This window comes from Plectropomus leopardus, chromosome 10 (genome assembly GCF_026936395.1).
Source record: "Plectropomus leopardus strain MGB_pleo_1.0 chromosome 10, ASM2693639v1, whole genome shotgun sequence".
NCBI classification, from domain to species: domain Eukaryota; kingdom Metazoa; phylum Chordata; class Actinopteri; order Perciformes; family Serranidae; genus Plectropomus; species Plectropomus leopardus.
In genome coordinates this window covers 30,347,742-30,374,338 of record NC_142185.1, presented here as the reverse complement: position 1 = coordinate 30,374,338, position 26,597 = coordinate 30,347,742, and the positions used below count along the sequence as shown (strand labels likewise).

Sequence of the window (26,597 nt, the reverse complement as noted above, 5' to 3'; positions counted from 1 at the left end):
CTTAATTACAGTGCTTTTTTTTTTTAAAAAAAAAAAAAAAAAAGGTTCATAATGTATTTACAAGGATTTATAATCATGAACTCAGTGGAAATATCTAATAAATATATAATATTTTGAGTAAAATGTGTCATCTACTTAAATTCATTTACTCAGGTCCCTGTGGTTTCTCAGGAATCCAATCACAAATTTTAGGACTAAAACCAATTTAAATCCCCTCGGTTAATTAGTGATTTTAAATTTCCTGTAGGTGTCGATGTGAACGGAAAGGTCGTCTGTCTCAATGCAACAGCCCCTGTGTGATAAACAGTATAATTAGTATATCTGTGTAAATATATTTGCAATTAACCACAACACCAACATACTAATATAGGGTGTGCTTTAAATCCATGCTGACACGAAAATGTGAGCACTGTTGTTTATTTAAACAGCGTTCTGTTTCTACATAAATTAACGAACGGTTAAATTAATCACACATTCAATCCAAACAGTAAGCTCTCGGAAACGCACCCATAGTCTGAAGAAATAGAGAGATTTCTGGATATCTGCATCAGAATTCATCTGAAATTGCAATTTTTATTCATCATCGAATTGTGACTGACATTTTCACTTCTCAAAATGTATTTTTGGATACTCAAATTGACGTAATGGATGTGAGGAATCTTATTTTGTTTCACTTTGGATGTCTGAAATTAAAATGATGTAACAGTTGGATTGTAGATATCTGAACTGGGAGTTTTTCCCAGTAAGAATTCTACTTCAGACATCCAAAATGTTAATTCTGAATATTTTAATGACATTTTGGAAATCTGACATTGAAACCCCAACACACACATACGTGAAATGAGTGACATTACTTGTCAGAATGTTGTGAATATCTGAAACCTTATTTTTGACCAGGAAGAATTTAATTATCATAAGATGTTTAAACGGCCAAATTTATTCTTACATTTAGTTATGATGACAAGATATCCTGAAATACTATTTCTACCAGCAAGAATGTTGTTGTGGATATCTTTAATTACCACTCTGACTGAGATGACAGTTTTGATAAGGAGGAATGCCATTATGCATATCTAAAATGTAATTATAGATAGGAGTGTGATTCTGTCAAATGTTGAAGCAGCTTGCTGTAGGTCCGGGGCTGCTGGGATTTCTCCGTGACTGACCATTCCCGCATCGCCCACGTCATTTTTTTTGGTTTGGTTTTTTGGTTCCTGTATATCAGTTTCAGTTTGATGTTTATTTTTTTATATTTTACCCCACTGTAGCCATCTTGCAAAGTTTTATTTGGTCTTGTTGGTCATCATAATCCCGCCCACAGCCCCTGAGTTATGCTGCTCCTGTTTCTAGACCAGCAAACTGATGGTGCCACTCTGTAAATGGTTTTCCATTTTTTCAGCTGTCAAAATGTAAAGAAATGGTTCATGATTAGGCCACAGCTCCAAACTGGCCCTCGGAAGAATCAATGGGCAGAAAATCAAAAGGCTACAGATGTCAACAAAAATCACATTAGAATTAAATCAGAAATAAGTAGAAAGGGAAGTCTCATTACTTTGATTTTTCCTGTTATCATCTCCTACTCCTTTAGTCTCAGTCATTCCTCTGATACAAATTATAGCTTCTCCGGTAAAAAGAAACGGCTCCCACAAGCTTTGGACATTCTTCACATATGCCGTCACACCCTAATTAGAGCTACAGATGCTGAATGCTAATAACACAACCTTTTTAGGAGTGTAAAAAAGGTGCTAAACTGTTACCAGTATGTGCATTTGTAGATAACATGAACATGAAAATCACTAGTTTCAGTTCTCCAGAGAGACAAATGACAGACAGACTCCATATTGTGGCGAGGAGGCTCGTGGAGCAGCGGTAAGCTTGTTGAGCGAGCTGGATTCTGCTCTTTATAAGTTCTGGAGCCGGACTGTACACATTTCAAAATGAATCAGCTTTTTTCCAAGCAGGAAGCGAGCTGACCTCCACAGAATCGTTTGGAGTGTAACCTTGAAGCATTTCGAATGCAAACATGTATTCACATCGGGAATTTATACATTTTTTGCAATCGGAGCCGTGTTGCAACTCGGCCTAAACCACAACAATCCTCCGCTCTTTGCATCGATATCCACAGTATTGATGTTTAATGGACCCCCTCTGCCTGCATTTCTCCTTCAGGAGCAGGAGGCTGGTCTCCCATGGTGACAGACCAGGAGCCGTGGCTCCAGGTGGACCTCAGGGAGCAGATGGAGGTGACGGCTGTGGCCACACAGGGACGTTATGACAGCTGGGACTGGGTCAGCAGTTACTTCCTGCTCTACAGTGACACGGGCCGGGCCTGGAAACAGTACAGGCATGAGGACGGTGTGGGGGTGAGTCTGCACACTAAATATTATATGACAGTTTTTGTATAACAGTTTTCTGTATGACTTTTAATTCTTCGTTGATTTGCTGTATACAACTGAATTAAAGCAGGATTTATATTATTTTTGCTTTATTTTGCCCCTGAAAGAAATTCAACAATTTTGAATGTTCAGATAAAGACGTGTTTTTCCTCATTTTTTAGGATAGAATGAGGAATTTATGAGGAATAGGAAGATATTTGAAGAAAAATAATACTATTTGCTTTCTTAATGAGTTAGAAGAGAGGATCAGTGCTACTCTCACATGTGTGCCTAAAGCACAGTTCGGACCAAAGATTCACAAAAAGACAAAACTACTTCTGGGGCCCCTGGTGTCTCAGTGGATGGAGCGGGCGCCCCATGTTTAGAGGCTGTGGGTTTGATTCCAGCCTCAGCTCTTTGCTGCATGTCATCCCCTCTCTCTCTCCCCCTTTCACTCTAGTGCTGTCCTATCAATTAAAGGCAAAACACCCTAAAAAATATCTTTAAAAAATAAAATAAAATGAATTTTAAAAAAGACACAACTACTTCCAAACATTGCAGAAAAAAGTTGCAGCGGTGTGAACTGGCTCGTTTCAGCTCAACTTAGGCGGGCTGATGGTGTTACCAGCTACTCTGCGACTGGTTTGAGAATTTAAGGCATGTCACCTGTTTCAACAGCCAGTCAGCACATAACAAAGTCAGCTGACCAAGTCAAAATGACCGCAGAGGGCGTGTTTGCGTAGACGTAGTTAGGGGGTGTGGTGAGGGCAAAGTTGGCCTAGAGGAAAACGGTCCTTTCCTCCAGCCTGTTAATGCTGGGAAAGTGCAGTTTTTAACTCACATAAGAGACACTAATACATTCACTTTAGATATGATTCACTAAACTCGCCATAATATCACTACCTTCCAGCCATTACGGCTATGATGTAATAGACTAGCCTGATTTAGTGAAGTCCACACACATTTCGAGACAGTATAGCAGTGCAAACGTTGCTCAACGCCGTAAGCCTATCTTCTGACGATGTGCTTTAACATTATCATGCAGGGATTTGCAATGCCAGTGGCTAAACAGTTAAACACAGTTTGAATTAAGCCTGAGATCCTTTTTGTTCAACCAGAAAAAGCCCCAAAATCACCACTGCCAAAGCTACACGACTCCATTTAAATAAAGAAATTTCAGCGTGTACAGAGTCAGCATATCTTCACATCTAACTTGATGAATTAGAGGTTAATTTCAAACAAACCAGAGTAGGTGATTGTTAAAACAGTACATGGACAAACCAAAAAGGCTTTTGTGAGTTTAATTTGGCTTTTGCTTTTGAATTAAGTGATATAAACGGTGATAAAATAACTGTTTTGTTTCTGTTATTTTAATGATTTCTGATGGGTTTGGCAAAGGCAATCTCTGGGCTCTTTCAGGTTTAACAATTAGGATCTTACTCTTTAACAAAAAAGTCTACCTCTGTAGGGATACTTTCAATAATCTTCTCAGACACTAACAATCTTTCAGTGGATGTGACTTGACGGTGAAAACATAATCCAACTGATCACATCACAACAAGGCCACTACTCTTACTTAATACTGCACCGATTATTAAAAAATGTCGTTCCCATTAATAACTTAGACACAAAAACATGGAATTGCAGAGAGCCATACAGCAACTCCTCAGCATAGTGGTAAATGCTTTTTCTCCTTCAGTGTAAAAAGATGTGACTTTCATGGGCCATTTGCATACATATACAAACTGTATCCATACACAAACTCAAGTATAGAAATTACATCTTGTGGTTTTTCTTGAAACAGTTTGCCAGAACTATCACTTTGCTATAACCACGATAACATTTTATCTCTGCTTATATCAGCTCCCCCAATCAACTAGCTCCATATTTATTCCAGACATTAATAGAAGCTTATCAGTCGAAACATCGACAGCAAGAACTACATGTACTTCTGTCACTTGAGATATAATCACTTTTCCATGCTCCATGGACAATTTTATTGATGACATTACAGGTCAGAGTCAGATAACACATCCTCTCACTTTTTCTGACACATTTCGAAGCGTGGGAAGTGTCTGGTGTCAATGCAATTATTATACCGTTTTTTTTTGTCCTCCATGTAATGTCAAAGCTTGTTATGCTAGTCCGTGCAAGGACTCAGGGTCTAAGAAAATAGCCGAATGTTGGCACATGTTATTAATCCTTTATTGTGTTTGCCCCAGTTATGTCAAAGGCTGCTGACAAGATGTTAAACAGTTTCTATGTGACTTTTTATACTTGGCAGTCCAATTAGCAGAGAGTGTAGTTGCCCACTGGCATGTCACTGCTGCAAAGTAGTTTTTTTTTCCCCATTGTGCTGAAATTATAAGAGCACAGAAATGTGAGGGTGTTTGTTATGTCTAATATTGTGTGTTTCAGTATTTATCTTCTTCCATCTTTTAAAACAATATAGAATATAGGAATTACAGATGAAACAAAACAGGTCTAGCTCTTTTGAAATTGAGTCTGAATCCCCTCCATAAACCGAGTAAAAATTTCATGCTGTTACCTTCAAATGACACAGATGTTGATTAAACCTCCTAACAGGCTGAAGAGCGGAGTGAGCGCTCATTCTGAATCTATACGTGTTTGCAGTCATTCACAGGGGAATGAATGGCTAAGATAGAGGACATCTTTTCTTCTTTTAAATGAAAGGGTAGAAAATGGCGCAAGGATATTGGTAAAGAGCATTAAAGGATAAGGCTGGCAATATTCTATATTTTTTTATTGTCAAGAAATCCCATGAAAAGACCAAATCCAACAAAAAATTGATCCTGCTAACATGTATTGTCTTTGCAGCCAAGTCTGATGTACTGTGGCTTATTCCTCTGTGCCACAGAGCTCCATTGTTTTTGGTAAAAACACGTCAATGAGCCTCACCGTGACATGTTCCTTCATTATGGTAAATGCAGGCAGTGTTGTTAATTTTGAGTCAATCCCACATACACTCTTCTAGTGTGGTAAGTACTTACAAGAGCGTCAAATATGTATTAATCTGCAGCTAAAAATACACTGTTTACCTCTGTTTAAGTAGCATTTACTAAAAACTACAATACCCAGACTTTTTTAGTAATCAACTTAGCCTTTGTAAACAGCAAGTTCCATCAATTTATGCACACACACAAAAAGTTAAAAGATACAACTGCAGTTTATGACACATAATGAAGAGGAAAAGGGGCACCCTGCAAAGCTATTTAAAGCATAAGAATACACAAAGACACAAAGCAAATAATATTAAAAACATGTTTTCTAGAATTAAGACAGAGACTGCATGTAGTAACATTTGCAACCTACAAAACTCCAAAAAACCTAAAACTTAACTCTAATAGTAACTTCTAAATGGTCCCAATATATTTATTTCATCTGTCTTAACACTGGCTATATAGGAATGACATCATAAATACATATGGCAGGTGGAAATAACATTAAGAAGTAACTGGCTGTTGAGAGTAACTAGTTGCATGGAAGGAGTGTAAGCAGCCTAGTCACAAGAAAAACATGTTGGCATTGCACATTTCTACAAACCAGGAATACAGTACATTTTCATGTTTTGGTCAGTCTCAACGTTTTTCTGTCATCTGAGTCTGGAGAGGATGGTGTATGGCCTGACACCTTGGCGGGATGCCTTTTCGATACAAACAAACAGCAAAACTGGTTGTGATTTAGGGAGTCATTGCATTTTAGGCAAGATGGGTTTATCGTGACCTGTCACTGTTTTCCAGCTTGTTAGGTGTTAAGTGTTTATTTGCTGAGCCATTGCTGCTTATCCTAGTGGGATAGTTGCATGAAAAGTGTTTTTTTTTTTTACCAAGCAATCGCTGCTTTTCATATCGGGATAGTGGCACCAAAAACAGGTGTTTTTCACTGAGACATTGCTGCTTTTTCCACAGGGAGCCAAAACACATTCCTAAACCAAGTGGTCTTTGTGCCTAAAACTGCCAACAAGATTTTCACAATGTTGTTGAAGTTTCAGCGTATCTGTTACATAATAATTTGTTTGCAGATGCGTGCAGTTCCAACATTTTTGTGGTGATTGTGCTGAGTTGGAGATGTGTAGTTTTGGTGTCGATGCGTACTTTTGGGCCGTGTCCGCCAAAGTGTTTGGTTTTTGGGGTTTTTTCCAGTTGAAATCAGCAGGCGCTCCTCAGGAAATGCCCAGCTGGGAGTGTTGGAAAGTTTTAGAGGAGTTGCAGCGTTTTTTCAGCGTAGACGCTGGTTACATCTGGTTGCTATGATACAGAAAATCAGCAGAAGGAAATATGTCGGCACAATGGTGAAGAGTTCCTGCTCTGGATGAAAGGGAAGGCTAAACGCAGTGAGGGGACAGACCAGCCGGTCTGTGTGGGTTCATGAGAGGGAACATTATATATCACAGTATATTAACACATTTCTCCTCCGTTGTTGTTGTTATGTAGCACTTGTGCACGTCAGATGTGACAAGTTTTCTTCGCGATAGGCTGTTTGTCCCGCCTCCACTGTGACTGGGTGATTCAAGTGACAGTGACAAGTGTGGCGATATTAACAAAAGTTTAACATTTTCCAATTCTGGATGCTCTGAAAAGATTTTAAAAAATTATATCATGGCATAATTACACCAACAGTAAAGCACTAAATGAAAAAACGCTAGCCTCAGAAAAAAGCTTCTCTGCTGAAAACAACTATTGAACTTTACAATGTACAAAAGTGAAGAACTGTCAACTTCAATTAAAATTGCTTCAACAAAAACTTTTCCATTTTTATTATGGAGGAATGAAAATGAGCAACAAATAGTGCTTAAATGCTTTATTTATGAGCAGAGCTTTCCGTATGTGTAGATTGCCCATTTTGGGTGCCCCTGACGGGCTCTGGGGCCTTCAGCAGCAGCTTTGTCTGCTGATGCCTCTGACCAGATTTCATGTACCATCTGGCAAAACCATTGTGTAATTTTTTTTTGTCATTTTAGAGATTTAACTCGAGATTACTTTGTTTATGCAAACAAGAACAAAGTGTTATAACTCAGTTTGGGTGTAGTGCCGAAACATAAATAGAAGTGTACAATTCCCTGCAAATCATGTGAAATATTTACAGAGTGAAAATAACGGAGACATTTTCTTTATGTGCTACGCAGTCAGTCCCCGCATCGTTGTTTCTGAAGAGGGAAATAAGCTGCTGTGCAGGGAGAGGACGAGACTTTCTGTATAGATATTACTAACATGACCTGCAGCTATTACCTTTTGTAAGTGACCTACGAGATAGAAAAGAGAGAGTGCTTTACTTATAAATATTAAAATTAATATACAGCACTCAACCGGGGCGTACAGCACCGCATCATGCCAGTCGGAACGAGCGTCACCCTCTGAAAACTTGGCCTGCATTAAAACGAGGCGTGACTGAGCTTTATATTTACTGATGTGTATTTTATGCACACTCACGAAGACAAATCCAGCCCCACACCTCCCTTCTTTTCTTTGGTGTTCATGTGAACTTGGATTTATAGTATAATTTATATAGTGCAGAATGAATGTCAGCCAATTAGTCACAAATCTCTCATTCTGAAACTCACTCTCAAGCTGACTAACTACAGCGCTCACCAAGACCTTTGGCTGATACTTACTCACATCCGTCTGGCATTTTAACAAGTGAAGCTCAAAGGTAACGGCTCGCTGCCAGAAACTGAACTGAGGGGGACTAATGAGAGAGCAGCAGCTGCTGATATGACTGCTAGCTCTCAGCCATTCTTAGCTAATGCTGAGCCAAATTAGCTCCATGGAAAAATGAGCTCCATAAAAAACACGGGGCTAAAGGTTGACGGTCCTGCTGGCATCTCCTCTGCTGCAGTGTTTAAAAATGAAATTATATGAAACAAACAGACACTGATCTATTTCCTATTTTCCTTCCAGTAGTTTGGCTTAAAATATGTAGTGAAATACAGTAAAACATAATATCACACCATATTAAATTTTGTGCTGACACCAGCACTTGAGAAAGCACTTCCAGATAGAGCTAAATTAGATTTTGAATGGTGCAGGGATGACATTTTTTTGTAGGCCAACCTGGAATTTAGAAATCCCGGGTCCCTCCACAAAAAGCCAATGGGATTTTTCTAATGAATTTTTGATTATTGCAGAAAATTAGATCTGTAGTAAACCAACTTGTTTTGTTCAGCAAAAACATTTCACAAATGAACACCACTTTTACAATTTTTGAGGCATAAATACAATCACCAGAAGCAGAAGTTGTGCTACTAACGAACTACACTTCAGTGTCCTGAAAGCATGATGATGTCCCGACAACCTCTGGGGTCTCATTAAGCCTCTTGTTAGCAACACTTTTTTTTAATGCTGAATTCAGGGTGCACTTGGTTCTCTAAATGACGGTGCTAACTCAATAATAAGTGCGCAACATAACAACAGTGCTGACAGAGCTGACATTATTAACCCTTTGAAACCTGAAGCGATACCACTTCTCTTGTGCTGCTTTCATGTGCCTTTCACAAGTATTTAAACCTTTGAACCCTGAGCAAATTGATGCAACTTTTTACTTAAACTTTTTTTATGTTCCACATATTGCAAGAAATAAGTTGATTTAGAACATAACTTTTGAAAAGCTAGGGAAAAACTGTGTATAATTATCATAATTACAGATTAAAGATTATGTTAAAAATGTTTTATTTTTAAGCACTTTTTCCAAGTAATTTTCTTTTTTCTTTTAACTTTGCTTTGTTTTTTAAATTTTTTATTTTTTTTTTTTACAAATTTTCTTTTAATTTTTGCTATTTTTTTGCAAATTTTGGTCAGTTCTTTCATTGCTCATTGCGCTCTTCCCATGTTTTTGAAAATATTAAGCAAAATTGTTTGGGTTTCAAAAAGTTAATCTGGTGGGAACCAGAGAGCGTGCGAAGATGACGTCCTGATATTAGCGGCACAACGAGCGTAGTGCAAAGCAGCAGCAATGAGCTTGCCGGTGGGATACACACATGCACTAACATGCATGGCCACACCTGCTTACCACAACACTGGCTCTAGATGGGGCATTTTCACATAAGCCACCATGGTTAGATGCCCCTCAGTGAAAAACAAAACAGACTCAGATAAACACTGATATGAACGTGAAAGTTCTTTATTCTGTGTTTTTACTCGTATAAATCACCAGATTTGTTTGTTCTGTATTCTGGAGAGGAAGAGACCTCTGTGGAGGAAGGAATCAACACCAGGAGTTCGCACTTGGCACATGTTTCAGCTCGTTGCAATCTTCACCACTATATGCCATTTATGTCACAGAACAAAATGAGATCATCTCTAAAGTTTGTGCTAACCTCAGACTTTATTTTAGGCATCTTACAAAACCCATTGAAAACAACGTTTTTAACTTTGAGACAAGGGAACCTAAAGTGCTAAAATGCTGACTAATTTCTGGGTTTTAAGACTCATTCCTGTACCTCTCTATTTCTGTGCAAAGCTGACTTTTTTGTCTAGTTTCACATAATTCTGGTGAACTATTTTTTTTAGATTAGTTCTTTTGGTAACTTTCTCTCTAATAATGGTTTTTGAGAAAAAGTCAGTCACATAAATGAATGCTAGCCATCCTCTGAAGACCATTAATACCAGATATTAAGGCAATCTGGGCAGTATTTATGGACATATGTTCCACTGGATCAAAGTGTTGGAGGTCATTCTGATCACTAAGCCAGCACTGGGTATTAAGACATTTGAAAACAAGTCAAAACACAATGGAAATGAAATCACATAGGATTTGACATACAGTACAGTATATATGACCTCTCATTTCTGTGCAAACATTAGAAAGTTTAAATAGTTTCTCCTTTTGTTTAAATTAAAAATCTCCTCGCCTCTCTTTTCTCTGACATCAGTAACAGTGTTGACATCACCGTCTGTTCCCAGTCTGCAGCGAACTGAGTAAAACCTTATAAAGTACAAGGGGAACATATGAAGAAACACGATGGCACTACTCTACAAGCTGATAATAACCTAATTAGCGAAAGCCAGGGGAGAAAATCTGTGCAAATGACTTGTGTCTGTGGAAGCTTTTAAAGACATGAAGTGTGGACTTTTATCAGCTCGTGTACTGTGAAACTCAAAGTGACTTACAAAGACTCACCCTTTTTCCTGTCTGGGAAAAAAATGTGCTTGATGGTACTTTTAAAGTAAACTCTTTAAAAATGGCAGAGCCCCTGTTTTAAATCCCGCTTTAACCTAATTCCCTGTATAATATTTGCAATCTACTCCATGGTGAATTAGCTCCATATGCTTTGCAAATATTCATAGGTGGGAAGAGGAATGTATTCTTGCAGGGGGTTCCAGATTACCTTCATTATCCTTGAAAGGCCTTATTCAGAAATCTATTTTTAATGCAGCCGTGAATAAATGTGTGAAACAAATTCTTGTCCGTAAGGGGGGAATTTATACTTTCATTTCCATGCTTGTTAGTCGTTCAGGTAGATGGGAATCTAACAAGGATTAAAATGTGTTTGCATGAGTTCTAATTTTATCTGAATAATTGTATCTTGTATCATGATTGCACCTACAATATAATACAGCCTGATCTCACTGGAAATTCAGGCAATGTTTTTGGTACTATGTATGAAAAACTGATGGCTGAATCCTACTGGCTTTGGTGATCCCCTGATTTTTCATCTCATGGTATCAGGTGGAGTATATTTGTGGTTTTGAGTGAAATATCACACCTGAAGGCTGGATTGCCATTAAAATTTGTACAGATATTTAAGGTCCCCAGAGGATGAATGCTACTGACTCTGGTTATCTCCTGACTTCTCATCTTGCCTTTTATCAAAGTTCTTCCAATATTAAATATCCATCAGCCTCAGCTGCACTTTGTGTTTGGTGTTAACTATCAAATGTAAGCATGCTAGCACCCTAAGCTAAAGTAATGATCACGGTCAACAACATAACTGGTGCAGTGTAGAAAAGCAAAGTCCCTCACATGTCCCCCAGGGGCCCTAATTTCAGAAAAGCATGTTCAGTAGTCACCAGTGGGAGAAAAATACATGTTTGATCCTGTTTAAATGGGCATCATATCCTAGGTCTACGCTTGCAAATGCTGTCTGCTAATCATCAAGCCCTTTATCATTACAGAACATAGTAACTTTCAACACTGCTCATTTTGAAAAGGTGGCTAAAAAATGTTTTCTTTGTTTGTGTTGTCAACTAGACGGTTGATCACAGACTTTGTTTCTGGCTGTCAGATTTAGCTGGTGTAGTGAGCATCCTCACATTGGCAAGGCTTCATTTTCCCAGGATTGTGCCTGGCGTTCAGACAGGTAACAATCTAAACACACATTATACTGGATAAACAAAGAACGGATTTTCTTGTGGCGGCCTTGCGTAAGTGAAAAGAAGTCATCAGCAGTCACCGATAAGCTTTTAATATTGTTTATTGATGCACAGCAGCAGACAAAAACCGACACGTTTCAGCCCTTGGCTTTCTTCAGCATTACTGTCATTGTGGGTGTGATCCTTATCGAACAGAGAACTAGTAGTAATAGATCATCAGCTGGTACGAATCAACATGCTAATATATAGGCTTTGTAAACAAATTCATAATATGACAGTAGGCAACATCAAAACAAATATAATATAGGACCTATTTGCAGGAAAAACATATTTTTACATGTATAAATATGATGAGGAAAATACATTTATATGTACATCAGCTGCAAATAACAACAATGATCTAGGTCTGTATATTAAATTCATTATATATAGAATGAGAAGAAAACATTTAAACTATGTTAGAGACTACTTAATTGCCATAAGCATGGTTCAAGGAAATGCATGTATCCTACATACAGTATGTACAACTTTAAACTTCTCCTATTCCCTGCGTAAGTGGGCAAAGGCTAAAAAAAAAAAAAAAAACTCTATTATGATCAAGGTGTTGATAAGCAGAAAGCATTGGCTAAGTATCAAGCTCACCAGCTGGTTGAAAAGTGTTGTACTTCCTCTTTAAATTTGCCATGTTGAACATGTTGTCTGCATGTTACTTAAAAGGGCCCTAGTGCAGAAAACATGCCGCGTGTGTAACGTCCAAAACCTCATGTACGTCATTGCTGAAAACAACACAGAAACAGAAAAACTACTACCAGACTGGGCAAGGAAAACTAAATTAACTAAGTAACTGTCAAAATATACAACAATATAACAATTGGATCAAAAGGCAAGTAATGAGGCTGATCACGCGGGACTTTTGGCCATTACCATAGACAGTATAAAAATAATGGACCATGACGTCACTCATTGGTGTGTAGACTTCTGTATTGTATCCTCAACTTCTGCATTTTGGTCTTCACTATCTTGGACTTTTGAATCAGATGCTACCACAGTTGGATAAGAGGGTGGCACAGCGAGGAGTGGCTTTGACTCTTAGACTGTGGTGATGCTTTGCAGACTTAATAACATTTAAACTGGTGAGTTATAAAAAAAAAATCACTGTCTATACAGTTGTCATAAGCAGGGGAATTAGCCACAGAGACTAAAACAGTTTTTTGTACCAGGCTGTAAACATGTTTATTTCTGTTATAAAATTGGGCATTTTATCTCAGCCATCTGTGGGGGACTGACTAATTTTTGGCGACGGCCTCAAGTGGCTTTTTGAGGAACTGCCATTTTCGGCACTCCTGCGCTGGCTTCACTTTTTCAGCTTTTGAGTTTACCATTTAGCCATTACTGCCTTGCAAACCAAACTGAGTCCACTGGTGAATACCCAGGACACATCTCCAGAATCAGCACCCTGGACAGCGCTTATTGTCATGCTAGTGTTAACACTGAGCTCAAAGCAACTCGGTGCAGCCTCACAGAGCTGTTAATGTGGCTGCCAAAATATCGATATATAACCATAACCTAGTTATTTTTTGTCAACAAAAACAAAATGAATCCTCTGCTACTCACTAATGTATTCAAGAAATATGAGGCCTTGCTGATTCTTGTCTCTGGACTTCTGGCTGACCGACTGGCGGTCTGTAGCATTTTCACTCATGACAAGGTCACAGACTCGCAGCTTTCTCCTCACTATGTGTTCCCTGAGGCTGTTTAACTGGCCAATGACCTTTTGGAACACACTATAGCATCTTCATAGCCGGCAGCAGGATTTATTCCCCAGTGGATTGATTAAAATAAACGTATGCGCCTGTGCTGTATGCAACAAAGGAAAACTGGCACTGGGGAGCTCATCACTGGAGAGGAAGAGTAAAGAGTCTTAATGAATGGGGAGGGAGACTGTTCCACAGTGACAGAAGCATAAATAGAAATAATGAAGTCACGGTGGGGTTAGGACTGTTTATGTGGATAAGGACCGACCTCGGTGCTCTGGACCTCTGGAAAATCTTCTGCACCCTCAGGCCTTCATTCAGAGACTTCATCTCCCAGCTGAAACACACAGGATGTTCTGTGGCAAGCTTTTCCAAAGAGGAAAAAAAACAAACGTCATAGCTCTGGACAGCCTCAGTGGTGTTCTTGTATCGCTCTTGAATACTAATGACTCATGCTGACGTGTGTGAGTGTTGTTAGCTAATGAATAGCGAGAATGACTGCAGTGCAGCCGTAATCAGAGTTTGTTTGGTTCATTAGATTTTCCAGACATTCAGCTGGGAGTCGAGTGGAAAGACGGGGTTAATGATTACATCAAAAATAAGAGGAGGCAGAGTTTCACAAGCTGTATACCAAACATATAGCATACACTTAACTAGGGCTGCACCAAATGCTTTTTATTTTTTTACATTCAAAGTTTCTAATGAGGTTTTCAAATGTCTGTTGTGATATTTTATGACATCATCGCTTAAAAAAAAAGTAAAATCCTGAGTTCGAATGAATTAATGCGTTGGATTAAATAAGTTAGTCCCTTTTTATCAAATCAGCTTTATTTAAAGAATAAATATATTTTATGTTTTGGACCCCAGTGAAAATGTTTTTGAAAGCCAAACATGGACTGAAGCTGAATATTTCATTAGATAAAAACATGTTGTGAATTTTTAAGTGATTACATCTATCCTTTTTGGTTCCACATGAGTTGAAAAAAAATTCTACACAACTACCACTGCAATCTAATTCTACAAATAGTATAATAATAATAATGCTGCGTCACGTAGAATCAGACAGATGTGAGATGGCAAACTGGATTTTAGTGCAGCAGAGAATATATCATCAGTGGTAACAGTGGATGGCACTGCTGTTCAGAGTTGAAATATTTTAACTCTTTTCCATCCTTTGCTCCTCCTCACAAGGAGAGCAGGCCATATGTTTGTTTTTCTCATGCAGTTCAGAAGGCACTGTCTGTCTCAAACCTACTGTCTTTCTCATTTTATGTGCATAACATTAATGTAGCCCAAGCGTCAACCTCTGAGGCTGAAAAACGAAGCCGAAGCAGAAGTGTAAAAAACTGAAATTCATGGTATTACCACTTGAGTCTGGCTCCAAAACAGAGTAAATCCCCAAAGACCCCCATGTTAAAATGGCCAACTTTGCAGCAGAAGTAAACATGTTTACAGCCTGGTACAATAACGTTTTTGGTCTCTATTGCTAATTTCTCTGTTCATCACAACTGAAATGGAGGTGAATTTTTTAAATTTTTTTTAATAAATCTCCAATTTACATTTTACTAAGGTCTTAAGTTACACACATGTAAGGGGGGGGCTGCTTAAGGGACAGGCAATAGTGTCCTTACTTTCAAGTAAAATCATCCCCTCACTCTTCCAAAAAAAAAAACAGGATGGCGATGGCTAAAATGTGGAACTTTAGGCTTCAAAACAACAGTCTGTGAACCATATTCTGTTTGTAAAAATGGACAACGTGCCCCCACTTACCCCCGCCATGCTTAAGTGAGGTTAATGTATCCTGGATACGGGTGGTGCCGTCGATTGGCTGTCACAGCTGTCAATCATGGTGGAAAATCCCCTTTTTGTAGAACTGAATAACTCATAAAACCAAATTTATAATAAAAATGATCACTTGAACAAACATCAGGGTGATGAGAACTACCTTCGGTGACAGTAACCATCTTTGAGATGAAATTATCTGGCGTGTACTTTGAGTTTTTAGTTTGACCTACAGTATGTCCCATTCACTAACATGGAGGGGCGAGCTTTATGACCTGTACTGCAGTCAGACACCAGGGGGCGATGGAGATTGAAAAGTTACACTTTGTGGGAGCTGTCATGTTGTCCATCGTTATATGCAGTCTATGCCGTGAACCAATTGATGACATCCTGGTCTGTTGTGTAACCTGATCTTCATCGGCAACTTTTGAATTTCAATTTATTGTATTAGCATACAAAATGTGATAAAAACATGTAGATAATAAAATACATAACAAGAATTGTGCAGGGGAGGTTGAGAGACCAAAAGGGGCTTGTAGTAAACACCTCCCCTCTAAAATTTGCGATCTATTCAAATACCAAGGTAATTCTCTCCTTAACATGACAATATAACAAACAAGTAGTTATAATAATCATAAATGGAGCACACACATACACATAACACATCAACGCAGCAAATACATTAACTACAGCGCAGGTGTTTTTTCATGTTTGACTTAATTGAGAATAATGATGACAAGTTTTAATAAAGTGAGGACTGGTATTCCACAGTAATGGTCCTCTGTGTTTCAAAGCATATTGTCCGAGAGTTGTGCAGTAATAGGGAAGATTAATGTCCTCTGCTTGTCTTGTTGTACATGAATTAATATCAAAGTTCATTAAAAAGAAGTTATGAAAAATGGACAGCAGATTTAATTTCTTTAACAGAGGAGCCGACAGTTCCCAGCTATTTTATGCAGTTGCCAATCAGACAAATTTCTTTCAGAATAACATAATTCTTTGCAGGAAAGAAGAATATGTACTGGCCCAAACGATGCTTCAGTATGATATGCATGGACACATTAAACTATAATAGAGAGTTATTTGACGGATAGATTCACTACTGAACTAAGTTTTGATGCCAAAAGTCTTTATAGTTTTTTACACAGCGACTCAATGTGGTCTTTCCAGGACTGTTATTCATCAGCTAGTACACGTAAGAATTTTGACAAAGTGACTTGATTGTATTATTAATGACAAGTTTAGCATCTTCCTTTGGATAACTTTTGTTTTTTTTCCTGAAAATTCTAAAATTGTGTTTTCTGAAATTTAGAGATAGTTTGTTCATTCTAAACCACTTCTGTGCAGGTAAATACTGGGTCTAACCAGGGTGAATAGACAAAAAAAAAAAAAAAAGCTGTCCAACATTTTAATGTTGATTTAGAATTTTAATGTCAGTGGGTTCGAAGCTTTAAGCTAATTGTTGAAGCCCTTAAACCAAACATCTACCTAGATTTTGCAGTGACATACCACATTTTTCTTCCCTAGTTGCAACATTTTGGGTTATTTTATTTAAGAGTTTTTTTGAATTTCTGTTCCTTTGTCAATGCATTTCCCACTGGTTTTGACGTGGGCACGGCTTGGTTGAAAAAAGGTGATGTCGTGTTTCCAATCAGCAGCATCTGAAGCGGAGTGTATTTGTGGCTTGTTACCAGCACTGTCAGTCAAACCACATCAAACCACACAGTCAAAATGAAGAAGTTCAAGCAAGATTTTTGACTTATAAATAATTTCTAAGGGTGTTTTTACTCCAAACTTTGTTATATTTTCTTCTTGATTGTTGCTTTTCTAGTGATGAATATTTTATTTGAATATATTCTGAAGCAAAGCTTCAGATTGGAGCTTCTGAGAGACTGTATATTACAGCTTTTGAATGCGGAACAATCAAATACTCTTCTACCGCAGCGTGTCTCACACACACAGCCTGCAAATAACAAGGTCATGGTTAGAGCCCTGTGTGACAGCACAGCAGCATGCTTTCATCAGCGCCGATAAAAACACTGACGGCTACATTTGATTTTTTTTTAGTTGAAGGCCTTAAGAAAACCCAAGTGTTGTGAATATGTATGTTGTGGGGGGGTTCTCCAAGGCCAGTGTGTTTCTCATATTTCGTGTGCTCTAAAAGCTGTTTGCAGTGCTAAAGTAATACGTTTGCTTTGACCGAACGTATAAGCCCCAGCGCCATTTGTTAATCCCTCCTGTGCAGACGTGAATTACTGTGCATGTGTAAATAAGCCTGGCTTGTATTCGTGTACTAAGATTCAGCTACGAGGCTGCGCTCAGTAAATGGCTCAAAATGGGAAAGCAGTGGCATAAATCACAATAACAGCCTTAACAGTCACACAGTTGCCTTGATTATCTACCAAGAAGCAGCATCCTGGTGCATTTAATGATGCTTCTGCTTTGCAGCTTCTAAGAGCGACGGACGGTCATTTGTGCCGCTGGTAATTGTGTCTCTGCTGTTGCGGAAAGTTGAATTATTGGGCTTGTCTCACTGTGTTGAACTGCTCACAAAAGCCTGGAGCGTTGCTGTCAATGATCTATATTTTTGGTTCTTTATAGTAGGAGTACTTATTGATTTGATGTGTCACCTGCCTGGAATCGGTTAGGAAGTAGCTGGTAATCAGTCAGCTGAGAGGAGAGGTTGTTTGTCTCTGTTTCTCCATCTTTCACACTCTCTCTGTTTCTCTGTTTATGTCCCCTGGCTTTGTCTGATGCAGACTGAAAGAAGGGGAGGGGTGGAACAGAAAAAAAGAAGAATGACATCTCACAATTGTACTGGGAGGTTTTTGTTTTTAGCTCTGCAGGGAGAAAACACAATACGAGAGCCCTTATTGCCCCGCGGCTGCCTCGGTGGTGATTTTTCCTCCATCTCACATGGACCTGTTTGAACGGATATTCTCATATTTCAACACCACACGATGATTCTTATCACCTTACATCAAATAGTATGTCCAAGGATAGGAAGAAGACATTGCCCTTGGGTTCACCCTGTCAGCACTTTGTTGTTGCTTGTGCTATTCAAGGATTTAGGTTTTTATTGTGCTTATATTTCAAGTATTCAGCTAAAAAAACAGGCTTCTCTACACAATGGTAAAAATGATGAAGGGACAGTTCACCCTGAAATAAAAAAAGAAAAACATATATTTATTTCCCTCACCTGTAGCGTTATTTATCAACCTAGATTTTAGTGTGAGTGTGGGAGATATCGGCTGTAGAGATGCCTGCCTTACCTCTAATTTAACAAAAAACTAAATGGCACATGGTTTATGGTGCTCACAGCGGCAAAAATATACATTTGAAAATAGGCACGTCAGTTTCAGTTAATTTTACTCTCAATATTTACCAATAACTAACCAATTAATTTCTAATAAAATGATAAGTGAATGATGAGTGAAATACATGAAGCCTTTTTTTTGTCCAGCACTCGATGACTCAGTGAGTTTTAGCACCGCTCAATGATTGTACTTTGATATTCCATCTGCTGGAGCTACTGGGATTAGTTATAGTATCTGATGTGGTGCAAAAAGTACAATCATCACACTTACATCCAAGCAATAATCTTTAGATTTAAGCCAGTTGGAGTTAGTTTAGTATAGAGAATGTGAAGGTCTTTAATGCCATGTGGGATGGGGGCACCACCTTGTGAGGTAGGCGCTCTGACTTAACTACTACCAAAGTGTGCACTCAGTCCAAAAACGAGATAGTTTGCAATGTCCAGGTATATAAGTGGATATAGTGCATCTGAGTCTGTAATCCAACCCTAGGCTGCCAAGTCATATGGATCTATTTTGTTCATTGTGAATAGTTTGTCCAAATACATCCCACTTTTGATTGTGGAAATACAGTTATATAGTACCATGCAGCACCACGGAAGCGCACACTAGTTAGCAGCACCGCTTATTTTGCAATTACCGCTGGTAAAGCTGTTCCTGTGGTGGAATAGTGTTGCTGCAAAATCACACAACCCACAACCCCTTTTATCATTGCTTACTATGCTAGTACCACTAGCTGGGCTAACATAGTTAACAATGCTGAAGGGGTTTGGGGCTCAAAATTGAGCATCTTTACTCACCAGGATGACTTGTTGAGTTGGGGGGGTCGGATGCTAGCCAACATGTTCACCATTCATCGATTACCATTTTACCGTCGTCAGCAAATAAGCGACGCTGCTCTCTAGCTCCCACCAGACCCAAATAATGTGCAGTCCAGTTAACAGTAGAAAATTTTACCTTCAGACCAATGTGCTTAACCAGCCAAAATTATTCTTAGTGGTTAAAAAATAAGTTGTTAGCCACTAAGACCCCTATCTGAAAAACTCAGCAGCAGTATCTCGCTCCTGAAATAATGACCCGGTTACTCAAGAAAATCCACAGACCTTGCTCTGAGCAGTTTTTAGGAACTACTTTCCTTCTACCAAACTATACCCACCAAACGTATCACTGCGCAGAAGGAAGCGGCATCTACTCCTCATTCACTTAGCACCACTGAGCGAGGTAACATTACAGCTAAGCTGAAGAGGACGCCACTAATGTTTTCAGTGATCTGTTTGTTGGGTTTAGTATTTTTACGTTTTGATTTGAACTTTCTGTTTGACAGTCATTTTGGATCTGAGGTCATTTTGTTGTAGTGCGGTGGAGCCTTTGGTCATAACAACAATCTTTGTTTCTTTTTGGTTCTGCAGAAATTTGTCGGAAATGTGAATTCAGAGGGTGTCGTCCAGAATAAGCTGTCCCACCCAGTGAGAACACGTTTCCTTCGTTTCATCCCTCTCGACTGGAACCCCAGCGGCTGGATGGGCCTCAGAGTGGAGGTCTACGGATGCTCCTACAGTGAGTAACACACACCGTGCAGTTACCACTCTGAAAGCACTCAGACTGCACACATCAAACCTCTGTGGTTACACCACCTACAAGGGTTTGTTCATTTATACATCTGGCTCTGCAGCTCCACTTTCTTGATGGAGAGTAATGAGGACTATTTTCTCTTCACTTGGTTTTTACGCTGTTTGATACTCCAGACAGCACTGAAATTACTAATCAAAAACCTGACAGCCTCGGTGTGAAACATATATGCACAGTAATCTTCACATTAAACACTCCCAGAATAAGACTTGAAATTAGATGCAGTGTGTCAGTAGCTTAAGACAAATGTTGAAACATCTGGCGATACTGGGGCCTTGGGTTTGAGTTGTCACTTAGTATCATCTTTTCACATTTAAAGAGGATATCATTTTGAACAAAGTGCAAACACTAACAAAGAGCAAAGTGAAAACACTTTAAGCGGCTTTATAGATTTTATTTACTAAACAGCAAACTGAGGAAAACTCCTGGAAGGTCTGTGCTAGTTTAAATAGCAAATCTGTGTTATTAACCAAGTACCTCAAAATCGATATTGCTGCCATATTGTAGGGTTGACTGTTGGTGCTCCACGAAATATTTGCACAATAAGAATTTTGATATAATTTTGAAATAATTATCACTAATGTGGAGATTGGAGATTTACTGAGACACCATTGTCTATATTTGTATCTCTTCATCCAACAAAATTATCCCTCTCTGTGTCTGTATTTGGATTGGCCACCGGAAGTGGGCGTGGTTTATACCAGAAGTCACATTAAATTGTCAAATGCTGTATTTTCTAACCTAATATTAGAATAGAATAGAAATACTTTATTAATCCCCTGAGGGAAATTGTTTTGTTACAGCAGCAACTGAATGATATATTCGTTAAAAAGAGCAAAACAATGCAAATATATATATATATATACAAAGGAAGGCACTTAACGTAGAATAAAATGAAACAATAATAATAATAAAGACATGTACAATATGTACAGAGAACAAACAAACAAAAAGCCAAAAGATTAAAAAGAGCAATAAAAAAGAAAAAATGTTCCAATAAGTTAATATTCATCTGCAGTGCCATTGTGCTTCCAAAGCATCAAATTGACTTAATAGCAGCATATTATTTTTTATGAAACATATTTCCACATGCTCATATCATAGCCTACTTTTAATCTCTTTCCCTCTCTTTCTCTTTTATTTTTAGCTAAATTATAGTTAAGCCGTATGCCTATGAAATTAATTCTGAAATAAATAAATGGGGAAATAAATATATAAACAAATGTATATAAATGTATGAATGGGTCTATGTAGTTTAATTAATAAATAGGTTTTCAAAGAAACTAAACCCACTTTTATGTATTTCAGGTGGACTTCCTACTGCCACATGTATTTCTCAGCTCTTTTTATTTTCATCTGTTTAGATAACCATGGATACTTAGTAGGGTGTTATTGAACGCTGTGTTAAAATTCAATGAAACGTCTGGCGTGTTAGGAATGAATATTGACTGAGGTAAAAATGAAAAAAAAAAAAAACAAGAAGTCTCATCGACAATAATACAATAATATGAATACATTTGAAGAGAAATATGCATAAATACTATCAAGCAACTTTGGGTAAAATAGACATGTATTACCATCATATTATTTGCCCTTTCCAGAATGATGGAATCAAATTTGAGTACATACATAATGACTAAGTGGGTCGAGGCAAATAACAGAACAGCCAAAACAGTCCAGTTTCATCATTTTACTGTAATATGGCCTTTAAAACCGGGAAAAGACAACATCTATAATATTACGATTTCATATATGTAAGACGATATCTAGACTCATATCACATCCCAGCACTAAGACCCTGAAATACCAACATTTTAATGTTTTCGTTCGTTAATCTTTCCAGTTACTACTTCATCGTCACCCTGACTCATTATATATTGTGTGTATTCATAATTTACCAAATTAATTGTAAAATATCTTGAGATATTTAACACTGCGCTCTGTTCCTTTTGTTCTCTGCCATGACAGAAAAAGGTGTCCCACATAACAGGCACAGTAAAAATGACAAAGGAGAAGCAAAGTGCAGCACACACAGGCTGCCTTCAGTGAAGCACACACCAGATGTGCCTCTCAGACTGAAGAAGTAATCAAGGCACGGTAGCCTGGATGTGCCAATCTTGGGAACATATGTGATAACTGCTGCTTCTCTGAAGCATCGGTCTTTGAGGAGGCACGCCAAGAAGCTGCTGATTTAAGTGCATCTCATACCGCCGGCATGCGATGCCCTTAATGCCTGGCTTCATGACCACAGTTAATTATCTTAAGATAATGAATTCTTGAAAGAATATAATTCAGTTATTCTCTTAAAAGATTAAATCATAAAATATTATATTAAAATACTTCCATACTCATAACTGAGATGAGATGTAAGAACAAACTGGACCTCTGTGATTGTACAGAACAGAGAGACGCTGTTGAGACACACAGTAACATTTATATCCTGAGCAATCCTCAATAAAATACATGTAATAGGGATTCACTGACACACCTCTCCCACGCATTGTGAAGCAGCACTAACTAGATGAGCCAGTGGATTAATGCACTGTGAAACACTGCCAGAATAGCCCACACTGATCAGTTTTATGATGCTCAACCACCACACACTGGCCAAGTGTGTTAACCCTCTAAAGACCAAATATAGGCAAAAATGAGCAAAAAAGATTGACCTTTCGGATGTTGTAGGAGGTCTCTGATGCATAATTTTTTTTTACGTTTCATTTAGATTTTAGGGAAATGATGTAATAATGAAACGTTGGCTCTAGGTGGGAGCCAGGTTTGTGTATTTGTACTCACATTGTCTGAATTAATATACAGAACTGAGGGTTCTTGAACAGCGTTGATTGCGTACTTAACCCCATAGCATTATTTATCATAAATAATAACAGTGCAACAAGCATTCCCCAGTATATTTCACAACATTCAGAACCTGTTTTTTTCAGAAAGTGGCTCCTTGGGCCAGAGTTATGGTCAGGCCTAAAAAAAATTATGTCAGACCCAACACTGACCTGCATAGTTTCTTTCCAAGCTCGACCCAAACCAGAGCCACAACAGCAGTACCAACAAGCAATACCAGTAATCCCAATAAGAAACCATAATTCCCACTGTAAAAAAAACAAAAAACAACTGAAGCCTTTGCAGTGTGGTAACAGACGTCTCTATTTGTGGGGTGTGTTTTCATTTTAAGCACCGGGGTGTATTCTGAGCACTGTTGGAATTTGACGTTATCCTTTCTTGCATCAACCAAAAGTCCGTTATTCAGAGCTTCAGAGGCTCGAGTCAGTCTGTGAAGTTATGTCTCAGGCTGAATAAATAATTCCATTTTATGCCAAAAAAGTCTTCTCTGTCTCTGTTCTGTCTACAAGTTAGCTTTAAAAGTTTGTAAGCTTACAAACCTAATCAACTAATGTGTAATAAATTACCCTTTCTAATGAAGCCTTTTAGCATCGTATAGACATCGTGGCAACAGTTCACTTGAATACACTCATACTCCACGTACAAACAGTTTGCAAACAATGAGATGTAGACGCTAGCGGAGACAAACGTGAGGAAAAATTGTGTAATTCTACTGTGCCCTCTCAGTTACCATGTTTTTTGGCCTCTCATAACATCTCTGTATTCCTCAGCTTGTCAGCAAATGAATGTTTTTTATTAGGGGAGGAGTAACAGCGTGTCGTGTGTTTTACGACTGTGGTGTTGCACTCAGAGACCTTCGGAGGGCACCAAAGCACATACAACCAAATTGTTACATAATGTGGCTTTAAAAATTCTTCTTTTTATATTTAAATAAGAAAATAAGCTTAAACCCAACCTGGTTCAAGCTCAAGGGAATGTTAAGAAATTACAGCCCAGCTTGAACCAGGTCGTGTCAAGCGCAGTCGAGTTCGAACAAAGAATCGAAGCTGTGAGTTTATGTTCCTTACAATCAATGGACTCTTTCAAATTAAAACTATATGTTTTTCTTTTTAAGAAAAATTACAACCAGTCTATTTGATGAGTAATTAATTTGCCAGCCACTAACATGTACAGATACATAACACATTAAAACAGGATTGTTGTGGAACTTAAAACTGTAAAATGAGAAACTAAAGAATATCAGTATGCGATTTCTTAACTCTCATATTGACATAGTTTTCAACTGGCCTGGATACTACAACAGCAAAATAGCATTCCTAAAATTCAGTTATGGTTTTTATTTGAGGTGTGTTACCCAAAGATTTTCAGTTGCCCTATCTGGTCACCTCTAGGAAAAAAATTCTGGGAGCATAACAGGGCCTTATAGATTTCATAATGGATAAGCAGGTATAAAACTGATTCGGTACTTCTTCAGTCAGTATGTTTTTGGATTCACGTCAGGTTAAAAACTACTGAAAATACCAGATTAACTACAATGTAGCAGACAAGGGGAACACCGCTTAAATTAGGAACTCCGATGTGTTGTTTCCATGGCCTCAATAAATATTAGTTTACATGAGAAGAAAACTTTTGATGTCATAAAGTCTGGAGCTGCTCCACAGACAATGAATAGGAGCCTGGTTTTGTGGACTCACATAATGTTTGTTTACCTTTTGATACTCAAATGACTTTTATTCCATTGTAGCGTTCTCAGTTCTGAAAAAGAAAATGTACCCATATACTCCCCACTCTCCCCTGGCTGCTGTCTGTTTTATCTAGTATGTGTATCTATCTATCTATATATATATATATATATATATGTTTTACCATTCATTGTTTATAGAGCAGCTCCAGACTTAAAACCCTATGACATCACAAATATGAATTTTAGAACCCCATTTTTTGGTTTTGGGATAGAGTTCCTTTTAGCTAATATTTTAGGACTTTCTTAGACCATATGAATAATATTACTGAATTTTGAAAATGGGCGTAGTTCCCAATGAAAGCAGAAATCCTCCAAGACACACTGAGAAAGGTTGCGTTGCCATGCAGCTCGCTCTGCTGCATTACAGCCTGTAATCTATGCAGGAGTGCGAAGCAGGATTATATAGAGGTGACACTGCCACTGATCCCACATCTGCTCTTCAGGACTGCCTGAAAACAACTGTACATGCGTGATTAGCGTGAAACAGAGAGTGCAGTAGAGATTGAGATTCTCTCCATGTTGACAGTGAGGTAGCTGGTTCAGGTGCAGCACTCTTTTCCTTTCTCACTCAGATTGCTGCTGCATTACAGTGATCAACAGAGCTGCACGACAGACTGTATACAGACAGATAAACCTGTGCAATTATTTGGTTTTGTCTTCCCTGTGGAAAGGCTGTGCCGACTGTTACTGCTCCTTAAATAAATTTTTAATTGTTTGGTTGTTTTGATGTTGGTAATGCTGTGTGGATTATTGTGGTGTTATATTAAAAAATAAATTGAATTTAATACGTATTATTGCAGCCGGTGGTTATTTTATGCCTTAAATTAAATGGCATTTCATCAGGGGTGGGTGCATCGATCCCAAACATACATAAAACGATACTAAATCTTGATTTTAGTGTCAATACTAGCATCAACCGAATTAATACCATCTCCTGATAGATTAGGTTCTCATCTTTGCCTCCTTAGGGACACAATAAACATTTGTTATTTACCGTTGCAAATTGTCTTCTGTTTTAACATGCATGTAATTAAATAATAAACAGTAATATGAAATGGCAAATTATTTTCAAAATGAAAGAGCCTGTTGACAATGAATTCATCTCATAACACAATATACTTTAAGAGATTTTTTTCCACATCATGACACTGTAGAAGCTACATTTTTAAAGAAAGTACAGCTTAGAAAGTACAGCTTACATGTAGGACATTTTTCTTGTATTTCATTAAAAGAGCAATACTGATTTATTTTTTTCCCTCTTTTAGAGTCATACGTGGCAGACTTTGACGGCAGAAGCTCCTTGCTGTATCGGTTCAACCAGAAGTCCATGTCTACGGTGAAAGACGTGATCTCTCTGCGCTTCAAGAGCCATCAGGCCGAGGGTGTGTTACTGCACGGAGAGGGGCAGAGAGGAGATTACATCACCCTGGAGCTTCACCGAGGAAGATTGGACCTCTACCTCAACTTAGGTGAACTGCTCTTTCCCAGCCTCGCTCTCCTGAAAATCAATTTTTTATTTCCACCAGACTTTAGTTTCACAGTCACGATTGAGAGGTGCTGCAGCAATGTGGTGGTTGTCATTTGGACGTCTCACCTCAGTTCCACCAAGTAATGATGGCAGTGTTTTTTTTTAACAACATACCAGAGAAGTAGTGTCTTCAAATTGCTAAGTTTGTTAGGCAGCTACCGTGAGACTGTCACGGTACCATTTTGAAGCCTCAAGTTCGGCATTCAGCCGTTGCCATCTTGTTTTTTTGGTGCTGAAAATGACCATATTTGGATGAGAAGTTGTATGTCACCTGGGCGAGTAGCCTGCA

At 38.3% G+C, this 26,597-nt stretch overlaps 1 protein-coding gene across 1 annotated transcript in view; it reads left to right on the top strand.

Annotated features, from left to right (window-relative positions):
- Nucleotides 1-26,597, top strand: part of cntnap5a (contactin associated protein family member 5a) — a 135,239-nt gene that overhangs the window by 26,909 nt on the left and 81,733 nt on the right. Inside the window, exons 3-5 of the mRNA XM_042494432.2 lie at nt 2,170-2,363; nt 19,964-20,111; nt 26,046-26,249. Of these exons, the coding sequence (XP_042350366.1) occupies nt 2,170-2,363; nt 19,964-20,111; nt 26,046-26,249 (546 nt within the window). The remainder of the gene's footprint in view (nt 1-2,169; nt 2,364-19,963; nt 20,112-26,045; nt 26,250-26,597) is intronic.